The sequence below is a fragment of the Nerophis lumbriciformis genome, linkage group LG03, assembly GCF_033978685.3.
Source record: "Nerophis lumbriciformis linkage group LG03, RoL_Nlum_v2.1, whole genome shotgun sequence".
NCBI lineage: Eukaryota > Metazoa > Chordata > Actinopteri > Syngnathiformes > Syngnathidae > Nerophis > Nerophis lumbriciformis.
Genome location: NC_084550.2, coordinates 29239642 through 29258872, shown reverse-complemented (window position 1 = coordinate 29258872; position 19231 = coordinate 29239642). Strand labels below are relative to the sequence as shown.

The 19231-nt window shown below is 39.5% G+C and overlaps 1 protein-coding gene across 2 annotated transcripts in view; it reads left to right on the top strand.

The window, feature by feature from the left end:
* LOC133582515 (nucleoprotein TPR-like) overlaps positions 1-19231 on the top strand; it is a 113177-nt gene that overhangs the window by 72396 nt on the left and 21550 nt on the right. Inside the window, exons 40-44 of one of the 2 annotated variants that reach the window (XM_061936565.2) lie at positions 785-855; positions 981-1180; positions 13662-13853; positions 15364-15476; positions 18804-18872. In XM_061936565.2, coding sequence (XP_061792549.1) covers positions 785-855; positions 981-1180; positions 13662-13853; positions 15364-15476; positions 18804-18872 — 645 coding nt within the window. Of the gene's footprint in view, positions 1-784; positions 856-980; positions 1181-13661; positions 13854-15360; positions 15477-18803; positions 18873-19231 lie in introns of both variants that reach the window. The other variant, XM_061936564.2, reaches the window with a different exon arrangement.

Here is a 19231-nt window from a genome sequence, read left to right as displayed (position 1 = left end):
CAGCCGTACACCTTAGTCATATAACTTGGTATGTGACACAAGCTAACTTTTAGCATGCTAACTTTTGTAGTTACTTTTGCTACTGTTTAACCCAGACTCATATAACTTGGTATCTGACACTTATGTATGTATATGTATATATACATTGTCTTTATAATCCGTTTTGTCATTTAACATCAATTAACATTGATGTTCATCAACATTTAACATTGTCACGTTATCGATGGGAAAGTTCATTTTTAGACAGTATGATTTGCCTGAGCAACTACGAGACACCAAGAATAACAAGCGGTAGAAAATGGATTAGAAAGGAAAGATTTTTTTTTTTTTTAAATAAATAAAAAATAAAAAAACTTCCTGTGGGCTGGATTTTGGATGCTGGGGGGCCGGATCCAGCCCGCGGACCGTAGTTTGGGGACCCCTTCTCTAACCACTAGGCCACTGAGTAGGTAGCAAAATAACTTAGGCTTGCTAACTTTTTAATCCGTTTTTACACCTTTTTTTCTATTTCCGCAGTCGTATAACTTGGTATATGAAACATGCTGACTATTATCGTGCTATCGTTAGCACACGTGCTAAGTGTTAGCATTTTTTGTAAACATGCTACTGTTTTAGGCTCATTTTGTACAGTTTCAGCTAAAACTCATGGATTCAGACACTCCGCACCATCTAATAAGTACGGCGGCTTCCAGAGGTCCAGGGCACAGATAGCAGGCCCATCAAAATTTCCGCGGGAATTTTCTAGTTTTCAATTGCTATCACTTAAACCTTTTTCTGTACTTAGGTGGGTGATCCAAACAGGCCAATGGAACAAAAACCGATGTCTTTGAAGGGTCCTGCCCAGGACAGAAGCAGGTAAAGGGGACAGCAACATCTGTGTTGTTTAATTTCTGTCCATCAGTTTTACAAAAGTCCACATGATATAATCATTAACACTGGACTTTATTCTTTAAAAGCAGACCATTTTGTTTATCCATCAGCTCCAGCCTCTCCGAGACCCCCACCGCCAATATCCGTCCCACTCCGAGTACTCCGTCTCCTAGCAACAAGCCCGCCCCGTCCCCTGGCAGCAAGTCAACCCCCCGGGCCAGCATCCGACCCATGGTTACCCCTGCAACTGTCCCCGTGCCAACACCCACCGCCACTGTCATGCCCACCACGCAGGCCGACAGCCAAGAGGGTAAGCTCAAGGACTTTGTCTTGAAGAGCTGTCCTTGGTCCCGTGATGTAGTCCAAGTGGACGTAGTACCTGTGACGTAGTACCTGTGACGTAGTACCTGTGACGTAGTACCTGTGACGTAGTACCTGTGACATAGTACCTGTGATGTAGTCCTCTGATGTAGTCCTGTGACGTAGTACCTGTGACGTAGTACCTGTGACGTAGTCCTGTGACGTAGTACCTGTGACGTAGTACCTGTGACGTAGTACCTGTGACGTAGTACCTGTGACGTAGTCCAGGTGCGTAGTCCTGTGACGTAGTACCTGTGACGTAGTACCTGTGACGTAGTCCAGGTGCGTAGTCCTGTGACGTAGTACCTGTGACGTAGTCCAGGTGCATAGTCCTGTGACGTAGTACCTGTGCGTAGTCCTGTGACGTAGTACCTGTAACATAGTCCAGGTGTGCGTAGTCCTGTGACGTAGTCCAGGTGTGCGTGTAGTCCTGTGACGTAGTACCTGTGATGTATTACTTGTGCGTAGTACCTGTGACGTAGTACCTATGACGTAGTCCAGGTTTGCGTGTAGTCGCTGGGGAATAGAAGTTGCATCATTTAAAACAATTGTCATAAATGATAAAAAAAAAAGATGCTTATTTGGAAATCTACCGTATTTTCCGCACTATAAGCCGCCCCGGGTTATTAGCCGCACCTTCAATGAATGGCATATTTCAAAACTTTGTCCACCTATAAGCCGCCCCGGACTATAAGCCGCGCCTACGCTGCGCTAAAGGGAATGTCAAAAAAACAGTCAGATAGGTCAGTCAAACTTTAATAATATATTAAAAACCAGCGTTCTAACAACTCTGTCCCAAAATGTACGCAAATGTGCAATCACAAACATAGTAAAATTCAAAATAGTGCAGAGCAATAGCAACATAATGTTGCTCGAACGTTAATGTCACAACACACAAAATAAACATAGCGCTCACTTTCTGAAGTTATTCTTCATTCGTAAATCCTTCGAATTCTTCGTCTTCGGTGTCCGAATTGAAAAGTTGGGCAAATGTGGGATCCAAAATGGCCGGTTCCGTCTCATCGAAGTCATCGGAGTCAGTGTCACTGTTGTCCAGCAGTTCTGTGAATCCTGCCTTCCGGAAAGCTCGGACCACAGTTGTGACCGAAATATCTGCCCAGGCATTTACGATCCACTGGCAGATGTTGGCGTATGTCGTCCGGCGCTGTCTGCCTGTCTTAGTGAAGGTGTGTTCGCCTTCGGTCATCCATTGTTCCCACGCCGTTCGCAGTCGTGATTTGAATGCCCTGTTGACACCAATATCCAGCGGCTGGAGGTCTTTTGTCAATCCACCCGGAATGACGGCGAGTATTGAATTAAGCGCGTAAGCGTGTCTCTTAATGTGATGTTATGAGCTAGCAAATATAACAACTACACTACCCAGCATGCAACGATAGTGACGAGCATGCGCGGTAGCCCTGAGAAGCGTTGTTGTATGTGCTGCCAGTTAGAATGTGGTTATGAGCACGCTGTGAGTAAACGTTGAGAACTCAGTTAACACGCCTCGTCTGCATTATTTATAATAAGACAGACAACACACTTAATAGGAGCCATTTTGGGGTCTTTACATAAACACACAAATGGAAATGAAACGTCACATATCCCAGCATGCACCGCGCGCTTCTTCGTCATCCACTGTTCCCACGCAGTTAGCAGTCTAGCTTCGAATGCCCTGTTGACACCAATATCTAGCGGCTGGAGGTCTTTTGTCAATCCACCCGGAATGACGGCGAGTATTGAATTAAGCGCGTAAGCGTGTCTCTTAATGTGATGTTATGAGCTAGCAAATATAACAACTACACTACCCAGCATGCAACGATAGTGACGAGTATGCGCGGTAGCCCTGAGAAGCGTTGTTGTATGCTGGCAGTTAGAATGTGGTTATGAGCACGCTGTGAGTAAACGTTGAGAACTCAGTTAACACGCCTCGTCTGCATTATTTATAATTAGACAGACAACACACTTAATAGGAGCCATTTTGGGGTCTTTACATAAACACACAAATGGAAATGAAACGTCACATATCCCAGCATGCACCGCGCGCTTCTTCTACGGGGAAAAAAGATGGCGGCTGTTTACCGTAGTTGCGAGACCTAAACTTTATGAAAATTAATATTAATATTAACCCATATATAAGGCGCACCGGATTATAAGGCGCACTGTCAGCTTTTGAGAAAATTTGTGGTTTTTAGGTGCGCCTTATAGTGCGTAAAATATGGTACTCTGTTTGTAATTTATATACCGGTATGTGTATGTATATATATATATATATATATATATATATATATATATATATATATATATATATATATATATATATATATGTGAATGTGACACAAACAGTTAAGTTGCTACACAATAGCCTTAAGCAGGGGTTCTTAACCTTTTTGACTTCGGGGTCCAACTTTTCCACTACAAGGAGACCCGGGGCCCACTCAAATATCAACACTGATAATAGTAATCTTACTCGTGTTCAGTAATTATATCTAACCTGCTTACAGTTCACAACCTTGTCAAATGATTAAATTAACTGATGAAAAATACATTTACATAAAATAAACAATAACAAATATGTTTCTAAACTAAACTGTCAGGGAAATTAAAGCTTAAATTATATTTCATCTTTACCACTTTAGTCATATTTGTTTGCGCTTAAGAAACTTCTCTATGACTTTAGCTTCAGACTTCTTCTGTTTGATTGAGATTGTCTTTACTGCCACAAGTGGTGGAAAAGTGTATTGCAACCGAGCACGCTAGCTGAGAAACGGATATTTTTTGGCGGCCCTCTAGGGCAGTGTTTTTCAACCACTAGTGTGCCGTGAGATACAGTCTGGTGTGCCGTGGGAGATGATGTCATTTCAGCTAACTGGGTTAAAATTATTTTTTGCAAACCGGTAATTATAATCCGCAAATGTGCCGTTGTTGAGTGTCGGTACTGTCTAGAGGTCGGCAGAGTAACCGTGTAATACTCTAACATATCAGTAGGTGGCAGCAGGTAGCTAATTGCTTTGTAGATGTCGGGAACATGGTTTGTCGTGATCACAATATGCAGGTAAAAAGGTATCTAACGCTTAAACCAAAAATAGACAAAAGGCGAGTGCCGCTGAGAAGAGGCATTGAAGATTAGGGAAGGCTATGCAAAATTCAACTAAAACTGAACTGGCTGCAAAGTAAACAAAAATAGAATGCTGGACGACAGCAAAGACTTACAGAGTGTGGAGCAGCAGACGGCGTCCACAAAGTACATCCATACATGACATGACAATCAACAATGTCCCCACAAAGAAGGATTGCGTCCGCACAACTTAAATAGTCTTGTATGCTAAAACAAAGCAGGTGTGTGGACTAGCGTTCAAGGAAGACATGAAACTGCTACAGGAAAACACCAACAAAACAGAAAAAGCCACCAAAATAGGCGTGCAGGACAAGAAGTAAAACACTACACACAGAAAAAACGTCAGAAACCTCCAAATAAGTCAAGGTGTGATGTGACAGGTGGTGACAGTACACCTACTTTGAGACAAGACCTATAGTGAAGCATGGTTGTTATGGTTTTAATTAATATCCAACATTTGCGAAAATGACTTTTTATTGTCAATATTGGCTACTGAGTTTCATTTTTCAATGATTTCTGCTGGTGGTGTGCCTCAGGATTTTTTCAATGAAGAAAATGTGCCTTGGCTCAGAAACGGTTGAAAAACACTGCCCTAGGGGCAGTGTTGGGACTAACGCGTTACAAAGTAACGCGTTACTGTAACGCCGTTAGTTTCGGCGGTAACTAGTAATCTAACGCGTTATTTTTTTATTTTCAGTAACTCCGTTACCGTTACTACATGATGCGTTACTGCGTTATTTTACGTTACTTTTTATGTAGTATAAAGTGTGTTTTATCGGAGGGCTGTTGTGTCGTTCTGATTCTTCTTGTGTCACAAGCCGGAGAAGAGAGAGAGACATGCGCTCTGTGTGGGTGTGTCTGAGTGTGAGTGTGGGGAGCGAGGGGGGGGGGGGCGTGTCTGATCATGGCGGAGCCAGAAGTCGAGTTTGCTAACATGGAGATATTTTCACTACTTTTCTTTTGTCGAGCACAAAGAAAATAACATTTTAGTTAAATGTAAATTGTGCTTTGGATCAAAGATGCCATCTACTGCCCAAAACAGCAATTCAAATCTGCTGAAACAAGCTACATAGCAACATGCTTCGACGAAGCTAGTAAAGAGAGACAGAGACTCTGATGCCACTTCAGCACTGAAGGTACACACACTCTGTCAATCAATGTTCCCTCTAATTGTTCATGTGTGAGCAAATGCAAAAAGTCCCTGAGCATTGAGTGGAGTCCATGTGAGCAACTTTAGACGTGCACACTGTGGCTACACCAGCAGCACACCTGTCCCAAACCTCACTAAATAACAACTTACATCTCCATCCATCCATCCATTTTCTACCGCTTGTCCCTTTCGGGGTCGCTGGAGCCTATCTCAGCTGCATTCGGGCGGAAGGCAGGGTACACCCTGGACAAGTCCCCACCTCATCACAGGGCCAACACAGATAGACAGACAACATTCTCTTATTATTAGAATCAAATGACAGCAGTCATTTCCATTTCTAATATAAGTGTTTAGGCCCACTTATAATGACAATAACAAAAAATATTGTTTTTCATGAACTGTGTACTTGTATTGTTTGTCTGGGTGGAGGTCCTGCTTTGGAAATAATTTGTACCCCTTTCAGACATTGCATTTAGTTCCCATTAAAACATTCACATGTTGCACAATGAGATGTAAGCAGGGGATCATGTGTACATTCCTGCAACTTCCTGTTTGTAAAAAATATATTTTTATTAGTATTTATTTAATATACTAACAGCATTTAATGATTAATATTTATAAATTAAGATTCCTAATAAATGACACTAGAATAAGCACACATTTGATTGGTAAATCATAGTGTAACGACCTGGAATGACACTTTATGTGTGGTGTTGGAGTTGTCCGACTTTTTGTGTGGCTGTAAACGCATCACTGGCTAAGTGCCATATGTGCAAGTGTTGGCGCACGTGAGAGAGCGAGCGGCTGCTGTTGATATAACAAAGTTGCTTTTGGTCTGGTTTGTACTGCAGAAAATGACCAGTTTTGCTAGATATCATTTTTTTTACTAATGTTTTGGTGATGTGTTTATGGCCGACAGTAAAGAGTTTTGCTCAGTAAAGTGATGGATGGAATTCATGTCCTCAAAGCGTCTCGACAGACGTTACAATATTTGAACAATGATGACGAAAACGGTTTTCTCTGTCGTGTCCGTGTCGTGTCGAAAATTGTTATGCGCTTATTTTTTTATTTGATTTTGTGCATGGCATAGATTTGCCGTGCGCAGAGGACGCTTGAGCAGTGCGCAATTGCACATGCGCGCTCCTGAGAGGGAACGTTGCTGTCAATTCTCTTATATACTCTTTTATTCTAGACTTCTAGAGTGTTTGATTATCACATCACTCTAAATGTATAGACTATAAAGTTCACAAACATAAAGAGGGATCCTAGTGGGCCAGGCCAATCTTTCCTTATCTCTAAACTAAAACTGGGGAAATGTGTAGTGTTCTGGGTTTCAGACATGATTTTGTATAAGAATTACTTGAGGAAGAAAATGCCTGGTTAGACTTTGTGTATGTAATGTGTGCCTTTCTTGGTTTACATCTATGCTGTTATTATGCTGTTTGTTACTTATGTATGTTATGTTGCAGCTATTTAAAATAGTTTTGTCAATTTGTTCTGGCCAGAAACAAATTGGCCTTTGTAACATATCTTTGTCTTTGTGTGTTGTATGTAGACCACATGGCTTAGCAGAGTTGAGTGATGCAAATGCATGTCAAGTTGATCAACAGATTGTATTATTCTCCAGTGCAATAACAGTACTGAAATGAAGGCTAAAAGGGCATTAATTGGAGCTTTAAAAAAAAAAAAAAAAAGAAGTAACTAAATAGTTACTTTTCACAGTAACGCATTACTTTTTGGTGTAAGTAACTGAGTTAGTAACTGAGTTACTTTTGAAATGAAGTAACTAGTAACTGTAACTAGTTACTGCTTTTCAGTAACTAACCCAACACTGCCTAGGGGTAAGAAACACTGGCCTAAACATACTTTGGAGGCTAAATCAGTGGTTCTCAAACTTTTTTTGTCATCCCCCACTTTGGACAAGGGGGAGTTTTCAAGCCCCACCTGCCCCCATCGCCCCAACAGAACGCTAATGCCAAGCTTAACATTTTCAAATTTATTGAACATCAAGTAACATCAAGTTGTATACATTCAAACTCAATAACATGAAATAACATCAAGTTCAATAATGAATAAAATAACTGTGCAGCTGTGGTATAACTTGCCCATCCATCCATCCATTTTCTACCGCTTATTCCCTTTGGGGTCGCAGGGGGCGCTGGAGCCTATCTCAGCTACAATCGGGCGGAGGGCGGGGTACACCCTGGACAAGTTGCCACCTCATCGCAGGGCCAACACAGATAGACAGACAACATTCACACTCACATTCACACACTAGGGCCAATTTAGTGTTGCCAATCAACCTATCCCCAGGTGCATGTCTTTGGAGGTGGGAGGAAGCCGGAGTACCCGGAGGGAACCCACGAAGTCACGGGGAGAACATGCAAACTCCACACAGAAAGATCCCGAGCCCGGGATTGAACCCAAGACTACTCAGGACCTTCGTATTGTGAGGCAGATGCACTAACCCCTCTTCCACCGTGCTGCCTGGTATAACTTGCATCAAGTTCAATAATAAATAAAATAACTTGCATCAAGTTCAATAATAAATAAAACAAAAGTGTTATAACTTGCATCAAGTTCAATAATAAATAAAACAAAAGTGTTATAACTTGCATCAAGTTCAATAATAAATAAAACAAAAGTGTTATAACTTGCATCAAGTTCAATAATAAATAAAACAAAAGTGTTATAACTTGCATCAAGTTCAATAATAAATCAAATAAAAGTGTTACAACTTGCATCAAGTTCAATAATAAATCAAATAAAAGTGTTATAACTTGCATCAAGTTCAATAATAAATCAAATAACTTGCATCAAGTTCAAAATAAATAAAATAAAAGTGCCACTTTGCAATCTTTGCAAAAAAAAGGAGGAGCTATGCATTTGGCAAGACAGGGCAAGTGACAGCACTTTGCCCCGGGAGAGCCACCTTGCTTCACTGTGAAACACATACTTGCCAACCCTCCCGGATTTTCCGGGAGACTCCCAAAGTTCAGTGCTTCTCCTGAAAACCTCCCGGGACAAATTTTCTCCCGAAAATCTCCCGAAATTCAGGCGTACCTGAGTGACGTGTCGACAGCATGTTTTCACGTCCGCTTTCCCACAATATAAACAGCGTGCCTGTCCAATCACGTTATAACTGTAGAATGATCGAGGGAGAGTTCTTGGTTTCTTACGTGGGTTTATTGTTAGGCAGTTTCATTAACGTCCTCCCAGCACGGCAACAACACACAACAACAGCAGTCACGTTTTCGTCTACCGTAAAGCAGTTCGTCTGCCGTAAACAGCAATGTTGTGACACTCTTAAACAGGGCAATACTGCCATCTACTGTACATGCATATGTGACATTAACATCTACGGCTTTTAGAGAGTGCAGTGCACAACTGCGCACACAACAAGGAGACGAAGCAGAATGCATCATCAGAGAGGGTGTTCAGCATGGTTAGAAAAATAGTGACAGAGAATAGAACAAGGATGGACAATTCAACCCTTAACTCAACAATGAGTAGATGAGTGTTATGTGTGTGTATATGTGTAAATAAATGAACACTGAAATTCAAGTATTTCTCTTAGTTATATATATATATATATATATATATATAAATAAATAAATGATAAATGGGTTATACTTGTATAGCGCTTTTTCTACCTTCAAGGTACTCAAAGCGCTTTGACACTACTTCCACATTTACCCATTCACACACACATTCACACACTGATGGAGGGAGCTGCCATGCAAGGCGCTAACCAGCACCCATCAGGAGCAAGGGTGAAGTGTCTTGCTCAGGACACAACGGACATGACGAGGTTGGTACTAGGTGGGGATTAAACCAGGGACCCTCGGGTCGCGCACGGCCACTCTTCCACTGCGCCACGCTGTCATATACATACATATATACATACACACATATATATATATATATATATATATATATATATATATACACATACACATACACATATATATATATATATATATATATATGTATGTGTGGGGAAAAAAATCACAAGACTACTTCACATACATATATTGCGCTCTACTACGGTACCGAGCACTATTTTTTGGATAACCTTATTAAGACATATATATATATATATATATATATATATATATATATATATATAGCTAGAATTCACTGAAAGTCAAGTATTTCTTATATATATATATATATATATATGTATATATATATATATGTATATGTGAAATACTTGACTTGGTGAATTCTAGCTGTAAATATACTCCTCCCCTCTTAACCACGCCCCCACCCCCACCTCCCGAAATCGGAGGTCTCAAGGTTGGCAAGAATGGTGAAACAGCACGGCTGTATGATCAGCTCCCATTTCCTCACACAGTGCAGAGAACAGTCGCGCTTTCAGTGGTCGTGTTTTGATCAAACTTACCGCGCTCACATCTGTTAAAACCTCATTGAGTTCGGGGCTGAGCTGCCATGACGCGAGTTCTTCCCGGTGAATGACGCAGTGTGTCCAATGCGCATTTGGCGCAACCCTCTTTATTAGAGCCTGCAGCTTGTTTCTTGACCCTGCCATGGTCATTGCGCCATCAGAGCAAAAGTCCACACAGTTTTCCCATTTAAGGTCGTGTTCTTTGAGGAAACTGTCCATTTTCTTGAACAGCTCATCAGCAGAGGCTCTATTTTTGATGTATTTGCAAAACAGCAAATCCTCGCACAGTGACTCGCCATTCACAAAGCGGACGTATGCGATGAACAGGCAGTCTTTATTGCTGTCAGTAGCTTCGTCCACTTGTAAAGCAAAACGACTTTCTTTTCATTTGTCTCCGAGTTGTTCCTCAAGATCACTTGCAATGTCGCATATACGTCTCGCAACTGTGTCGTTTGACAGTGGGACAGCTTTTCATTTTGCTGCGCTTGTCTCGTCAAGTTTGCTCCGCTTAGCCCCGCCCCCATTAGTTACTGTTGCTATGTCTGTCAAACTTTTGCTCCTACCTAGAAATTTAAAGCCTACAGGAAAAATAAGTAATTTACATTTATTTATATAGCGGATTTCACAGACAGAATCACAAAGTGATTTACAGTGTGTATAGAAAATGAAAGCATAGTAAAAAAAAATATATCTAAAAAAAATAAAAATTAAAGTGAAATTCCCTCCTGTTCCTCGCGCCCCACCTGTCATGTCTCTATTCCCCACCAGTGGGGCGCGCCCCACACTTTGAGAAACGCTGGGCTAAATGAACATAACAAGCCAGCAACGATCTCATCATCATCGAATCCTTTGAATTTTTCATCCTCTGTGACAAAAAGGAGCTTTTTTTTTTTTGCTGTAGGCAGTAATGATTACTCCTTGCTTCATGTCAGGCACAATGGACTAAAGTCTTTCTATGATTTGTTTTGTCCTACATTTAAAAGACTGCCTTGTGGTCTACATAACATGTAATGGTGGTTCTTTGATAAAAATACTGACCGTCACTTCATGATGCACCGTTTTGTGGCCGCTCTTATTTACGTGCCAAAGTCCTCTTCCTTCAGTCGCATGTTGTAGGTTTTAGCGCTTCCATAGCGAGTCTACCCACAGATATAAGTTCCAACCATGCGCTACTTCTTTATTAGAAATGGCAACAGCAAAGGATGCATGTGCATGCACGAGCCAGTCTGCCCCACAACACAAAGGTGGAGGAAAATAAGGAAACTTATTCACTACAACGGAATAAAAACTGACGTCACAAAGGCAAAATATGAGTGGAGCAAGTTTGGAAGAAGACAAGATTGTTTAATAAATGTCTCCTTCATGGTTTGATTTCACATTTTTGGGACTGAAGGGGATCCTAAATACACAAAAACCAGTACCAAGAGGAGAGAAAACGTGCTTTTGTATAATAAATCTCCTTTTCCATTTGAAAACATGTTAAGTTATTTATGTTTTGATATATAGGTCACACCTGACTATAAGTCGCAGGACCACCTTAACTGTAGTTAGTCATAGAACTGGCACCCGATGGTATTAAAAAATAATAGATTTTGAATCGATTCTGAATCACATCGTTACCCCCAAGAATGGAATCATGTGGTGCCGAAATATTCATAGTCCTACTGATGTAAAATATATGTACAGTGGTGGTCAAAAGTGTACGTACTAGAGATGCACGGATAGGCAATTATTTCATCCGCAACCGCATCACAAAAGTCGTCAACCATCCGCCATCCACCCGAACCAACATTTTATCAAAACCACACCCGCCCGTTGTTATATATCTAATATAGACGATTCAAGGCATTAGTGAGGTTATAAAGCTTTTGCCTGTTAAAGAAAGGAGACTGATCCAATGCAGCAGAGACATTCAATGCGTGCCACGCATTAGTGGCTAAGAGATATTAATGCGTGATAATATTATTTATCATTATTATAGTAGTATTGTCATTTCCATTAAGAAAGTGTTGACTATTGTTGCCAATGCCCTCAGATCAGGAGTGCGTTCCTCACACTTTGTGTGCGCAGTTGCAGCAAGCAGAACGATGCTTTTAAGAAGTTAAAAAAATGTTTTAGAAAGACTAGGCCTATATTTTCGTTAGGTAAAAAAAATGTTCTGAATTTATTTCAATGAATATTAACTTGTTAACGTTATAATGCTCAAATAGGGACGAGAGCGGGGTGCACAGTGAAGCAGTGAACAATTTCGCGACAAAGATGAACCTTTATTGATTGATCTGCAGCCATGACAAAATATCAGACAATCTCCATTGTCAACGACAGGCAGGAAAATAAAGATAAACACATAGCCTATGTTCTAGGCATAGGCTCATACGTTTTTAAGTTGAAATAAAACAAATAAAAAATGTGCCTCATAAGCCTTAGGCTGTCAATCACGCGCACAAACTTAAATTATACAATAACTTATGTATGTCATCTCTATTTAAACAAAAATAAATTAAATAAATAATAATAATAAATTACCTGCAACTTATTGGCCAAGGCAAATAGCTGAAGGGGGGAAATCAAACCCATCAGACTGCACTTTATCATCAAACTTGAATTATAATAAAAATAGACGGTCGCGACAAACAAAGCAGGCTAAATAGCCTTACATTGTCGCCAATAGGAGATGCGCTTCACTTGAAAGCGAGGCCAAATAATTAACACACAGTAGTATATCTCGAATAGAAAAAAAACACAATAAACAACGCAATTGCCTTAATTCCTTTGCATTGTAGTGCGCCCAAACAACACGTAACCATCAAAATTATTCAGCTGACCGAACTCAATATAGGTTAGACATGGGCTTATTTGGTATAGCCTATAAGTAACGTAGACTAATTCGTTTAACATATCCAACTGTATGTCTACTTACTTTTTTTTTTGTTAGCACTAAGCAGGAATAAAATGGCATCTACGGTGCCAGGATTCAGGCGAGAGCGCCTGGCCTCTAAAATGCGCCCTGCTGCGCTGAAGTAGCGCTCACTTGCGCCACTTGTTGCTGGGACGCGGTGCCTGATAAACAATTGACTGTTTCAAAGAGTGCTGCTCGTTTTTCGTATGTGGGTAACAACATTTAACTATGTATATATGTTTCCGAATTGGTTCAACCGCAACCCGCCCGCATCTATTTAAAATCTATTTAAAATCTATTTTTACCCGCCCGACTCCGCGGTTGTGTCCGCAAACCGCGCATCTCTAGTACGTACACTTGTAAAGAACATCATGTCATGGCTGTCTTGATTTTACGATCATCTCTACAACTCTTATTTTTTAAATGTGCTCAGAGAAGTCATCAATTATAATCACTCACATGAAGTTAAGAAGCCATGAAGCTCATTTGATTTGATTGTAGCTTTTCTACATCACCAACATTGATCATGTATGTTGCTGTATGTATACTTTTGACCCTCACATTTTCAGTAGAGCCATAATAAATTCATAAAAGAAGCAAACTTCATGAATGTTTTTTGTGACCAACAAGTATGTGCTCCAATCACTACATCACAAAAAAATAATAATGATTGTAAAGTCAAGACAGCCATGACATGATGTTCTTTACAAGTCTATTTACACTTGAAACTGTATGTTTAAGCAGATTTTACTACAAATGAATATCATCTTCAAATATCAGTTATCAGCCTCCTTGGTTACTAATAATCAGTATCGTCCCTGAAACAAAGATGTGTAATGTTGAGTGTTTGTCCTGACAGTGCTGATGAGCGCAGGAGCGACCGTGCACGCCGTCATCTCCGCTCCCAACACAGCAACATCCTCAAGTCACCCGAGCAGCACTCAGACCACAGCCTTTGTGCAGCCCACCCAGCAGCAGACCACCACTCAGGACCTGGGATCCAGTCTGGAGGCGGAGCGGCCGTCCACATCCTCCTCTCTGATGGCAGCTGGTGAGTGAGTGGTAATGATAGTATGTTGAAGAGGTTCATTTAGCCTACTGGTGTGTATTTATAAATGGTTGATTTATATAGGCTAGTAAGGTAAAGTTGTCAGGTACAAAACTTTACCTTACTAGCCTATATAAATCAACCGTTTATAAATAAAAAGGTAATGGATACTTGCCAACCCTCCCGGATTTTCCGGGAGACTCCCGAAATTCAGCGCCTCTCCCGAAAACCTCCCGGGACAAATTTTCTCCCGAAAATCTCCCGAAATTCAGGCGGAGCTGGAGGCCACGCCCCCTCCAGCTCCATGCGGACCTGAGTGACGTGTTGGCAGCCTGTTCACACGTCCGCTTTCCCACAATATAAACAGCTAATGATGGAGGGCGAGTTCTTGGTTTCTTATGTGGGTTTATTGTTAGGCAGTTTCATTAACGTCCTCCCAGCGCGGTAACAACACACAACAGCAGTCAAGTTTTCGTCTACCATAAAGCAGTTCGTCTGCCGTAAACATCAATGTTGTGACACTTTTAAACAGGACAATACTGCCATCTACTGTACATGCATATGTGACCCACCCATAATGTGTCACATTTTTGTGTTGATTTATTTATTTTATTTTGTGGTTTGAATTCGTTTTTGGAGCTGTCATTACACATTTATCAGTATTCACATTGGTCAGTAGGGGGCAGTAGGATGTTTCTTCCCAATATCACTTCCAGACCGGAAGTGTCTTGTCATTCTGATGAGAGCGACCAGTTTGTGAACAATTGAAACGTCCTGTGTGCTTTTTCCTCCTGTATAACAGGTTAGTTTTGGTGAATCAACTCACTGAATAATATCCATGTGATCTTTATAAGTTTAAGTAGTGGAGCCTAACTCTAAAGTGTTTGTGAGATGTAGTTTGTATTTGTGAATGAATCCAGTGCACAGCTGCAGTAATCAATACAAAAAGGCGATGTGAGTGCGCAATGTTTATATAGGAACTTCTGATCCTAATTCAGACTCCCAAATTAGAGCTCCCGTTTTCTTATTGATTTTATAATGTTTATTTGTATAATGTGTGTGTTCTGAAATAGTGACAGAGAATAGAACAAGGATGGACAATTCAACCCTTAACTCAACAATGAGTAGATGAGTGTTGTGTGTGTGTATATGTGTAAATAAATGAACACTGAAATTCAAGTATTTCTTTTATTTTTTTATATATATATATATATATATATATATATATATATATATATATATATATATAACAAAATATATATATATATATATATATATATATATATATATATATATATATATACCGGGTAGCTAGAATTCACTGAAAGTCAAGTATTTCTTATATATATATATATATATCTTAACCACACCCCCAACCACGCCCCCCGACCACGCCCCCCACCCACCACCTCCCGAAATCGGAGGTCTCAAGGTTGGCAAGTATGAGGTAATGATAGTGGTGAGGTCAGGATGTATGAAGTCTTTGTCAAGGTGCTATTGTACACTCCAGCAGCAGGATCCAAGCGCAGCAGAGAGGATGAGGTGGAGGATGACGATGTCCGACCAGGCACTTCTCACACTTCCACCGCCAAAAAACTCAGACTGAGACCGACCATAGCCCTGCAGGTAAATGCACATTAAAATAATTCTGGTTCATGTTTTTTTTCCCCACATAATGCTCTCTACAAATGTCAGATAATGTTAAATGTTTTATTTAATTATAATTGCAGCTAAAGTGTTTTTAAATGGTAATAATTGACACTTCTTCAGTGTTGTTATAATGAAATATTTGACTCAAAAGCTGATATACCGGTTATTTAAAGGGGAACATTATCACAATTTCAGAAGGGTTAAAACCATTAAAAATCAGTTCCCAGTGGCTTATTATATTTTTCGAAGTTTTTTTCAAAATTTTACCCATCACGCAATATCCCTAAAAAAAGCTTCAAAGTGCCTGATTTTAACCATCGTTATATACACCCGTCCATTTTCCTGTGACGTCACATAGTGAAGCCAACACAAACAAACATGGCGGAAAGAACAGCAAGCTATAGCGACATTAGCTCGGATTCAGACTCGGATTTCAGCGGTTTAAGCGATTCAACAGATTACGCATGTATTGAAATGGATGGTTGTAGTGTGGAGGCAGGTAGCGAAAACGAAATTGAAGAAGAAACTGAAGCTATTGAGCCATATCGGTTTGAACCGTATGCAAGCGAAAACGACACGACAGCCAGCGACACGGGAGAAAGCGAGGACGAATTCGGCGATCGCCTTCTAACCAACGATTGGTATGTGTTTGTTTGGCATTAAAGGAAACTAACAACTATGAACTAGGTTTACAGCATATGAAATACATTTGGCAACAACATGCACTTTGAGAGTGCAGACAGCCCGTTTCAGGCGCGCTAAGAACATATATTTTTCCACGATTTCAGCACTCAGGTTAACCATACCTAAATAGACACAAAATACTGCATTACACAAGACTACCCGAATGTACTCGAATGATTGAAAAAAATAAATGTTTTTAAGCTAAATTATTGGTAAACACAGTTTATGTATAATAATTTACGTAAAACCGCGAGTAATGAATAAAGTTTTCATCAATTAATATATTCTGTAGACATACCCTCATCCGCTCTCTTTTCCTGAAAGCTTATCTGTCCAGTTTTGGAGTTGATGTCAGCATCTGCTTTGAGTGTCGCAGGATATCCACACATTCTTGCCATCTCTGTCGTAGCATAGCTTTCGTCGGTAAAGTGTGCGGAACAAACGACTGACCATTTTGTCGGCTTTCCCCACACCCTCGTATTTTGAACAAATTTCGTCCAATTTCTTGCCACTTTCGCATCTTTGGGCCACTGGTGCAACTTGAATCCGTCCCTGTTCGTGTTGTTACACCCTCCGACAACACACCGACGAAAGTGAGAAAATGGCGGATTGCTTCCCGATGTGACGTCATCGCTCCGAGAGCGAATAATAGAAAGGCGTTTAATTCGCCAAAATTCACCCATTTAGAGTTCGGAAATCGGTTAAAAAAATATGTGGTCTTTTTTCTGCAACATCAAGGTATATATTGACGCTTACATAGGTCTGGTGATAATGTTCCCCTTTAAAAAGAATTGACATTTTCTTCATAAAATAATAACAATAATAGTTATAAATATCAGAAAATAAAGAATGTTTGAATTGCAGTGATTATCAGAAAAAGTATATTTCTTAGCTTGACATTTTAAGTGTATAATTAATCAGCTAATGAATGCAATGTTGAAGACTGCTAGGGAGTGTAAAATGATAACTCTGTTTTTTAATTTACTTTGCATTAAAGTAAGAAAAGTAAATTTTTTTCTTGCTGACATGCGATACCACTGATTTTCTTTCCGCTCCGATACCAAGTCAAATTCAGGCTGGTGTCGGCGATACCGATCTGATACTTTGTGCAACCTTCATGTGTCTGCTAAAATTTATAAATGTGTGTGTTTGCAAATAGTAATATATTTATCTAAAAAAAAAAAAATAGCAACAGTAAAAATGTTAGAAAAAAGAGCAAAAAATGTGAATGTAATTATAAAAAGCTGCATTTTTTAAACTAATAATTAAGAATTATATACTTAGTCACTGTTGCGTCTGGCCAGTATTCCCTCTCAGGGAATTAAAGTCACTGGTCAATCCCAAATTCTTTCGATGACATATATGCTGAGTAAGAAGGACCATCGAGACAGAATAGGAATATTATCAAGTTTTACTGAAGCTTCAGGAGACCAGCCCACATCAATACAGTCATACCGTCATCTCGGGATGGTCTAACATTCAAACGGAAAGAAACTACTTCTTGAATCGGAAAGCATTCCCCCCTAAAAGGAATGCCTCACCCTTCCCCAACACTGATAAGATAAGGAGGGGGATGCATCCTTATTCACATTCCAATGCCTAAAACACTACACAACCTCTGTAGACAAAGAGAAACTGGTATACATGGACAAATACTAGCTAATATGACTATGAATAAAGAAAGAACTCTTAAACATATATGCATTCTCCACATCACCTACAAAACAAAGTTTTGTCTTTTAATATATATCACTTTTTTTTTTTTAATTAAAAAAATATCAAAATACAAAAAGTTCTCAAAATTCAAATGAAATGTACTTCAAATGAAGACATTGTTTAGTTTAATTTGACACAAAAATAATACTAATTAATGAATTAATTAGAAAAATGACAACAACAATAATAAACGCTGGTAAATGTGTAACTGAACATTAATATGTTAGTACAGGCAGACTTCTTGACAGTAGTTATACAGTTTCACAGTCATATTATTATTATTATAATCATCTATGATCTAAAAACCACAGTAAAAATGTAAGAAAAAAGCAAACACTCTGTATTTAATGAGAAAAATCTGAGATGTTAATATACTTAGTCACCTATAATAAAAGCTTACATACAGTTCTGTCTTTAAAAATATATATCTCTTTTTAGCATTTGTTCAAATGAAAGAAATATCAACATGGCCCCTGCATACTTTGACTTTTCAGTATGTGGCCCCCGGTGGAAAAAAATTGTACACCCCTGAACTAAAGTATCAAAAGTATCGATATTTTGAATTGAGAATGGATATTAGAGCATATTATGGGTATTTCAGTATGGGTCCCCACATCACTGTTGTTCAATTATCAGAGAGTACAATACAGCATTTATCAACTTGTGAGTGACACTTACAGTAAACTAATAGAAATCACTAAATATAGTTATTATTGGAATGCTCTCCATTGTTTTAATGCAATTGTTATTTGGAGGTTGGAAACTTCCAAGACAGCCACACAATAACAAAATAGCAAGAAAGTAACTCATCATTTCAAGAAAGTCAAACCAAATGTAACAAACATCCAGTTTTGATAATTGCTTTATTTGACTTTATTCACCAAAGTTGAAATTGTTTCACAGATGGAAGGAGATGAAGAGATAGAAGAAGATGATGAAGGTGAAAGACAAAGTTCTCCAGATAATAGTCAGGTCAGTCCACATATAAAAGAGATATTCTTTTAAAGGGGAACTGCATTTTTTGGGGAATTTTGCCTTTTGACGGATGGATTTTTTAAAATGCATTTTAACTGGTAAATAAAAGTCTGCTTATAACGTAGCCAATGGGAGCTCCTCTATTCCGCCAATAAAAGCAAATAACTATCCAAAAGGCGCCAACAATACTTGAATAATAACAAGTATTAGTGTTATTATAAGTGCTAACGCAGACTAACTATTTATAGCAACGCCGTGATCACCAGCTTGTGTGTCAACATGATCAGCTGCTTACTCCTTTCCTTACTCATAACTTATACCGCTCACCTGGATAGTAGATCATAACCTATACCTCT